General features: G+C 49.6%; 1 protein-coding gene across 1 annotated transcript in view; it reads right to left on the reverse strand.

The window, feature by feature from the left end:
* Positions 1-4,493: 4,493 nt before the first annotated feature.
* Positions 4,494-9,213, reverse strand: part of LOC108793349 (alcohol dehydrogenase 1-like) — a 71,428-nt gene continuing 66,708 nt past the window's right edge. Inside the window, exon 12 of the mRNA XM_018564265.1 lies at positions 4,494-4,737. Within this exon, the coding sequence (XP_018419767.1) occupies positions 4,494-4,737 (244 nt within the window). The remainder of the gene's footprint in view (positions 4,738-9,213) is intronic.

The raw sequence follows: 9,213 nt of genomic DNA on the forward strand, positions 1-9,213 counted from the left end.
AGAGAGAAGGAGAGAGAGAGAGAGAGAGAGAAGGAGAGAGAGAGAGAGGGAGAGAGAGAGAGGGAGAGAGAGAGAAGTTCAATATTTGTGGAATTTCGGGTAATATTGTCCGGGCCGAGATGTGAAATAATGACTTAGAGAAAGAACCAAAACCGATATCAGAGCCAATACCGGACCTCACAAGTATTCCCCCTCCTGAGACCCTCCGCACCCCTCCTGAGACCCTCCGCACCTCTCCTCAGACCCTCCACACCCCTCCTCAGACCCTCCACACCCCTCCCGAGATATTATTATTATTGGTGCATCACAACTGGAAATGTGTTTTTTTTAAATAAATGAACTATTTAAAAAAAAAAAAAGTGTAATCACCTTAATTGGTATCAGTCTCTTGCGTTCTACTATACAGCAGAGCTCAGAGAGCGGGAGGGAGAAGCAGCGCAGGGAGCCAATCAGTTGTGCGGCAAGTGCAAGGAGTTTGCTAATAGGAGGAGAGAGCAGAGTGACTGAGAGATGAGATCGGTGTGCTGCAAGGGCAAGGGTGTCAACTGGAGCGGAGACCGGGTGACACCCAGCCGTGATGTCATCACGCATGTGCGGCCATCTCATTGACGCCTGCCGGCGGATGAGGTATGCCGCCGGGTCCCCTCCTCTCCAGTGACACTGTCGGGCTCTCGGTCCATGACCAAGTGCCCGACTTTTTAGAGGGGGTGACACCAAAACGTCTGTCAGTCATTTTGGTGTCACCCCTCCAAAGGTGTCACTGCACCCCCCGTGTGACGCCACTGCTGCGGGCAGGAAGGAGCTTTATAAATGCGGCTCATGTTCTGATGGATATCCATTGTAATGAATGCGGCAAATCTTATGGTCCTGTACACAGCTCCCTGCCTCAGTACTCCTCCTAAGAGCCCTCAGCCATGATGCATGTAGGCGGGGTTCACTCTCGGGGTGTTGCGTGTGTGTGTTCCCTCTTGGGTTGGCTGAGTAACCCCGTGTATGCAACTTGAAACCAGACACCCCACGGTCAGGGGCCACGGCCTTGGCCTCGTGCAAACACTCCCACACGTGTAGCACTACGTACACAGGGCCTCATGGCTTCCACCGCCTCTGCGGTCTTCGGCGCTTCCTCCCCCCCGAGGAGAAAGGCCACCATGAACGGCACCCTGTGTCAGGCATTGCCCCATTGCGCACCTACCCTCCTCAGATGGTTACAGCCACGTTACAGTCCACATCATACTTCGGTAGAACCTTCTCAGAGGTTGGAGGGAGAAGAACCAGTCCACTCAGATAGTCTTTTTGTTGATTTTACTTGAAGATATTAACAGCACAAAGTATACTTTTCAGCCGCCCCCGAATGGGGTGACGGCACATCACTTGTTACTTGCATGGCGATACGATTTAGAGAGAGAGAGGTACATCAGCCCAGGTGCAGCCCAGAGTCACGACTTACTTCGGCCATAGGCCCCCTGGCGAATATCGTCAGCCTTCTAGCACTTCACTAGTCTCCGGAATCCCATCCATTGTCCGTCCTAGCACGGTGGGTTTCCCCCTGTGGGGAAACTAGGGAATCTTTGTAGCTCTACATAGTCCTAGGCCTGGTCCTGTCCTTCCCATGGACCAGCCTATATTCAAGAAACAGTCTCCCTCCAGAGACTCTGCAGCCAGTCTTAGACTTCTTCTGTACTCCTCTGAACAACAACTCCCTCCCCTCTCGGGCGCCCCCTATATATCAACTCTCCTGGGACACAGAGTTTCCCCAGGCCAGAGCTGCATCTATCTCCAGGGCCCCATGGGGGCATCTAGTGGCCGTTGGCCATACTGCACCTACCTACGTGCAAGTAGTGGGCCGGCTCTTGGGAGGAGTTATGCAAATATCAAAATGCCTTGATAGGTGGGTCTCAGTCTGGAGGAGCGGGCATACCTAGGCAGGTTGTATTTGCATGAAGACCACCTTAGGTAACGCCTCCATGTGATGCTCCGTGATTGAAGGGACTGAAATGCAATAAACAAATGGGCGGGGCCAGGGACAGTCAGGCCGGGGAGGAAAGTGCTAGATGATGCTGGACGTCCCCCAGCCAGGAAGTGAGGTTGCTGCAGTTTCTAATGCTCACCTTCTTGTTTTCGATGCGCTTGGAATGTATTTGGCTGACTCCAACAAAAAGTCCATAATCAGTGTGGGCAGCGGGAGGGGAGTGCAGCGGGGGGCGGGGCGGGTGCTGCAAAGGTCGTTACCATGATGAACGGCGGACGGAAAGTTTGGAAGACGCGACGACGGGGGAAAAAATTAATTGAGAAAATATGACGTGAAATAAAAATTGATTTAATAAGTTATTAGGATCGGATTATAAAGATGGCGGCGGATTACGGAGGCGAATCGCCGTCAGCGGACGTTTATGAAGGAGGCGGGAGATAATAACAAACATAAATATCGCTGAATTACGATTCGCTGATCCCGAGTTTCACATTTGCATATAAATTGAACTCTGCGGATATTTAATGTTTTTTTTTGTTGTTGTCTCGCGCCCGTCGCGGTCCTCGCGTCGCCGCGTTTTATGACGATTGAAGGGAAGCCAACGCTCGGCTTAGGGTGGGGAGCGCGTTCAATCGTCGTCCCCGAAAGACAAAGAAAAGAGCGCAACCTCCCAGGTGTGCAGGAGCAGAGCCGGAAAATATGGAGGAGGGGTCTGCTGGAGCGTCATACATACAAGAAGGCGGGGGAGGGGGGCGTGTCCAACCATCAGGCTTCATGTCTCCATGCATTGCGGTAATGGACGGAGGTCAGATAGAAGACTGAAGGGGAGGACGGAGGGCAGATAGAAGACTGAAGGGGGGGACGGAGGTCAGATAGAAGATTGAAGGGAAGGCCGGAGATCAGATAGAAGACTGAAGGGGAGGACAGAGGTCAGATAGAAGACTGAAGGGAAGGACGGAGGTCAGATAGAAGATTGAAGGGAAGGCCGGAGATCAGATAGAAGACTGAAGGGGAGGACAGAGGTCAGATAGAAGACTGAAGGGAAGGACGGAGGTCAGATAGAAGATTGAAGGGAAGGCCGGAGATCAGATAGAAGACTGAAGGGGAGGACAGAGGTCAGATAGAAGACTGAAGGGAAGGACGGAGGTCAGATAGAAGATTGAAGGGAAGGCCGGAGATCAGATAGAAGACTGAAGGGGAGGACAGAGGTCAGATAGAAGACTGAAGGGAAGGACGGAGGTCAGATAGAAGATTGAAGGGAAGGCCGGAGATCAGATAGAAGACTGAAGGGGAGGACAGAGGTCAGATAGAAGACTGAAGGGAAGGACGGAGGTCAGATAGAAGATTGAAGGGAAGGCCGGAGATCAGATAGAAGACTGAAGGGGAGGACAGAGGTCAGATAGAAGACTGAAGGGAAGGACGGAGGTCAGATAGAAGATTGAAGGGAAGGCCGGAGATCAGATAGAAGACTGAAGGGGAGGACAGAGGTCAGATAGAAGACTGAAGGGAAGGACGGAGGTCAGATAGAAGATTGAAGGGAAGGCCGGAGATCAGATAGAAGACTGAAGGGGAGGACAGAGGTCAGATAGAAGACTGAAGGGAAGGACGGAGGTCAGATAGAAGATTGAAGGGAAGGCCGGAGATCAGATAGAAGACTGAAGGGGAGGACAGAGGTCAGATAGAAGACTGAAGGGAAGGACGGAGGTCAGATAGAAGATTGAAGGGAAGGCCGGAGATCAGATAGAAGACTGAAGGGGAGGACAGAGGTCAGATAGAAGACTGAAGGGAAGGACGGAGGTCAGATAGAAGATTGAAGGGAAGGCCGGAGATCAGATAGAAGACTGAAGGGGAGGACAGAGGTCAGATAGAAGACTGAAGGGAAGGACGGAGGTCAGATAGAAGATTGAAGGGAAGGCCGGAGATCAGATAGAAGACTGAAGGGGAGGACAGAGGTCAGATAGAAGACTGAAGGGAAGGACGGAGGTCAGATAGAAGATTGAAGGGAAGGCCGGAGATCAGATAGAAGACTGAAGGGGAGGACAGAGGTCAGATAGAAGACTGAAGGGAAGGACGGAGGTCAGATAGAAGATTGAAGGGAAGGCCGGAGATCAGATAGAAGACTGAAGGGGAGGACAGAGGTCAGATAGAAGACTGAAGGGAAGGACGGAGGTCAGATAGAAGATTGAAGGGAAGGCCGGAGATCAGATAGAAGACTGAAGGGGAGGACAGAGGTCAGATAGAAGACTGAAGGGAAGGACGGAGGTCAGATAGAAGATTGAAGGGAAGGCCGGAGATCAGATAGAAGACTGAAGGGGAGGACAGAGGTCAGATTTAGCAAACAGTGGAGAAAATAAACTGGGCGCCATCTTGTGAGGTCCTTTCCTTTCGCAGGCTGCGCCCAGTATATATATATATTTGTATTTTGTTTCATGGCGCAGATAAATCAGAGCGGAGGCTGGGAGCCTCTACCTGCTGTATGTTTACCGCCGGGGAGCGTCATAAAAGCGAACGGCGCTACTAAAGATTAAGCGCCCGGAACCGCGGAAGTGTTTAACGAACCGTTTATAACGAAGGTCTGAGATGCGGCGCTCGTGTTCTCAGTCTGCGCCGGGGAGCGGAATGAATCATACTTAAGTAAATGTGTAGATTTGGAGGCTCGTTTGTAAACGTCAGAGAGGTCACAGGAAATATCGCAGGTCGATCGGACGAATGACAACCCGTAAAACGCCACGAGAAGTCTCTGCGGAAGGTCCGCGGACTGGATTATACTAATCAATAATCATCCATAATCATTTATCGGATTTAGGAGCAATGTTGGCGCAAATTTCAGCCAGACCACATGATGGCATCACAGGATATGGGTAAGGTACAGCAATGATGTGCGGTACCGTTGGTTCTGGCTGAGGCATTCCCCTGCCTCTCCCCCAGCCCACTGAAGCCCCGCCCCTGCCTGTCGAAACCTAGCCTCACCCGCCAAAACTCCGCCCCCAAGCTAGTGTGAAGGAGGGAGGAGACAGGGAGGAGCCTCCCTGTCCCTCACTTGCTCATCTCTGCTGAGGCATGAAGATCGATGGCCCCAGTGGGGTTTTGTTTTATTTTTTTGATTGGACAGCTTGGACCAATAGCGCTTTGCCATTGATCCATCCCATCCACAGAGCTCAAAGAGTAGAGGATGTAACAGCTCTGGCCTCATCAAGTTAGGTTACACAAGCAGTGGGGAAGCCCGCTGCTGTGCACCCTAACTACCTGGCAAAAGCCGGATGCAGCGCTGCTTGTAATTAACATCCAGCGCTTCGTCCATGACAGGTTACACAGCGTAGGGGGGGAGGGGGAGGATTTCCCTTCTGTGTAACCTGTAACAAGCCAATCTGATAGGAGAAAAATCTGTCAGCTTCAGACTTGAAGCTGACAGCTTTTTCCTCCATAATACTAGGTGAGGCTCTGCCCCACCTGCCTCCCCTGACCGCACGTCCCTGAGGTACAGGGTCTTAAAGGTTCAGTCCATCTAAAGGTAGTATACCTGTAGGTGGAGCTGGGTCAGCCTTGTGACTTCCTACATGTCCCCAGCAGTGAGAGTCCTTTGCCACAAATCCCAACAGGGGAAACAGGTTCACATGAAGGTCCATTCATGAACTGCACAGAGAACAGCTCTGCGAATGAGATTCACTGCACCATATGGCCACTAGATGGAGCTATGGAGTATAGGAATTGCCAATGCTCCTCGGCTCCATCTAGTGGTCACAATGTGCTGCGAAGCTCGCTCACAGAGCTGTTCTCTGTGCAAATGGTTCATAAAAAGACCCCTTGACATGGACTCTTCAGCCACTTTGTATGTCTACATCAAATCACAATATACAGCAAATAAAGTTTTGTTTTAAGAAAAGCTCCACCTTTTATTATTAAAGAGCTCCAGTTTCCATGACACATTACTGAGCATGCATGGACTTCATATGCAATACACACTATATTGCCAAAAGTATTGGGACGCCTATTGGAACAGGCATCCCAGTCTTAGTCCGTAGGGTTCAGTATTGGGTTGGCTCCGCCCTTTGTCGCTATAACAGCTCCGCCTCTTCTGGGAAGGCGTTGACAAGGTTTAGGAGTGTGTCTATGGGAATGTTGGACCATTTGTGAGGTCAGGTACTGATGTTGGGAGAGAAGGCCGGGCTCGCAGTCTCCGCTCTAATTAATCCCAAAGGTGTTCTATGGGGTTGAGGTCAGGACTCTGTGCGGCCAGTCACGTTCCTCCACCCCTCCCCCATCCATGTCTTTATGGACCTTGCTTTGTGCACTGGTGCGCAGTCATGTTGGAACAGGAAGGGGCTGTCCCCAAACTCCTCCCACAAAGTTGGGAGCATGAAATTGTCCAAAATGCCTTGGTGTGCTGATGCCTTAAGAGGTCCCTTCACTGGAACTAATGCGCTTCAGCATGCGCTGACCCCGCTCTGTCATATTACGTGGCCGACCACTTCCTGGCTTAGTTGCTGTTGTTCCCAGTTGCTTCCACTTTGTTATAATCCCAGTAACAGGTGACCACGGAATATTTAGTAGCAAGGAAATTTCATGGAACACCTGAATCCAATGATTTGGAGGGGGAGGGGCCCAATACTTTTGGTATTATGGTGTATCTTATGACAGGTCCACTTGATCCCACCCTATAGGTCACAGCGGTAGAAGGCATTCCACTCCTCGTACGGTACATGTTCAGTGTAATGCAGACTGACAGGCTGTGCACAGCTCACAATTACTCCGCCACAACTACAATAATTACTCATTAGTAACCTCATTTGTGCGCGCTAATTACTAAGTCGAGTGTCCGTCATACGTCGCTCTCCCCGAACATATTCCATTCAATATGCTCGTAAAACAATAATCATTTCTGCTCCTGACAGTAATGATTGTAATTGCAGTTTTCAAGTCCTGGGCGGAAAGTATCATTATTGCTGCTGTTTACCAACAATGTTACCATAGAACCCGGATGTCTGATAACAGCAAGAAGAAGTCGGGGCCAGGACCAGATATATATATATACTGTATACAGCATAAAGGGTGAGAAAAGGTATACAGTCACCAGAGGAGATTGTCACTGGAGGGGGATATTGTCACACTATATGGCCAAAGGTATGTGGACCCCCAACAAATGATGGAGTTCAGATGTTTCTAATGAAGGGTATTGTTACTACTACATCAAAGACATTGTAGACAATTGTGCTTTTCCCTCCTTGGGGTAAAGCCAGTTTGGTGAAGGTCCTTTTCTGTTCCAACATGACTGTCCTCTGTGTACAAAGCCAGCTCCATAAAGACATGGTTTGACCAGTTTGGTGAAACTTGAGTTTCCTGCACTGAGCCCTGACCTCAACCCTACTGAACACCTTTGGGATGACTTGGAACACTAATGGTGATCCAGATCTTCTCATCCATCATCAGTACCTGACCTCAACCCTACTGAACACCTTTGGGATGACTTGGAACACTAATGGTGATCCAGATCTTCTCATCCAACATCAGTACCTGACCTCAACCCTACTGAGCACCTTTGGGATGACTTGGAACACTAAAGGTGATCCAGATCTTCTCATCCAACATCAGTACCTGACCTCAAATCTACTGAACACCTTTGGGATGAATTGGAACATCAATTGTGATCCATATCTTCTCATCCAACGTCGGTACCTGACCTCAACGCTACTGAACACATGTCTGCCCCCCTGTGTACAAAGCCAGCTCCATAAAAACATGATTTGACCATATTGGTGTGGAGGAACTTAAGTTGCCTCCACAAAGTCCTGACCTGAACCCTACTGAACACCTTTAGGATGAATCAGAAGGCCAAATATTAGCAAGGTCTTCTCATCCAACATCAGTACCTGACCTCAACCCTACTGAACACGTCTGCCCGCTGCGTGCAAAGCCAGCTCCATAAAGATGTGGTTTGACCATGCTGGTGCTGAGGAACTTGGGTTTCCTCCTCAGAGCCCTGACCTCAACCCTCCTGGACAACTTTGGGATAAATTGGAACACCAGTTGTAAGCCAGGTCATCTCATCCAACATCAGTACCTGACCTCAACCCGACTGAACACCTTTGGGAAAAGTTACAGCACCACTTGGAAGACTGGTCCCCTCGTCTAACATCAGTACCTGACCTCACAAAGCCCTTTTTGCTGAATGGGACCAAATTCCCACAGAAACACTCCAAAATCTTGTGGAAACCCTTCCCAGAAGAGCGGAGGTTTTATAGCCTCAAAGGGGGCCAACCCCATATTAATGGTCATGGTTTTGGTATGGGGTGTCCAACAAGCTTATATAGGTATAATGGTCAGGTGTTTATAAACTTCTGGCCATAGTGTATATTTACGACATGGCTTGCAGCTCATGTCACTGTTCCTACACATCCATAACACTAACACCGCATTTACATCTAGTTGCGGGAACGTGCCTGTCCCCATGTGTATTCCCACAATGCACGACACCTTTCTCCACTTGCAATGGTACCATTCATCCTAAGCCCGCATTGGTAAGGTGGACTGCCATTCAATTTGAATGGCACCCTAACGTACTTTGTGGACACAGGTGTGCTATCACAAAGGGTCAAAGTCCAATTTCCTGGGCTGTTGAGGTTTATTGACACCACATTCATTTGTGCACTGGTGTGCAGTCATGTTGGAACAGGAAGGGGCCATCCCCAAACTCCTCCCGCAAAGTTGGGAGCATGAAATTGTCCAAAATGTCTTGGTGTGCTGATGCCTTAAGAGTTCTCTTCACTGGAACTAAGGGGCCGAGCCCAACCCCTGAAAAACAACCCCCCCCCACCATAATACCCCTCCACCAAACCTGCCTAGCGCAGGACACTTTCACACACACACAATATGTTGGACTTGATGGACTTATGTCTTTATTCAACCTCAAATACTATGCAACTATGTATGTAACATGGCGTTGGAGCGCATGTGTTACCTCAATGCACCTCAATGCTTGGGTGTAAACCTAGCCTAAAGTATAAAACATGCCATCCAGGTTATGTAGCTTCTCATATGTGCTTCTCAGTAGTACTGCAGCCCCTGGTTCAATGAATCCATGCTGACAGCTAGTAGGGCGGTGCCAGTGGAACATTGTGGCAGAACTTCCGGTGTACATTCAGTGCCATTAAGAAGATGTAAGGCCCTTTGAGATTTACCAGGCAAGATCCAAAGATACAAAGTGATAAGGGAAGCCATTCTGCAGGTCAGCCATGTCTCCCCAATCA

This window comes from Nanorana parkeri, unplaced genomic scaffold, assembly GCF_000935625.1.
Source record: "Nanorana parkeri isolate BGI_ZX_2015 unplaced genomic scaffold, ASM93562v1 scaffold742, whole genome shotgun sequence".
Classification (NCBI taxonomy): Eukaryota; Metazoa; Chordata; class Amphibia; order Anura; family Dicroglossidae; genus Nanorana; species Nanorana parkeri.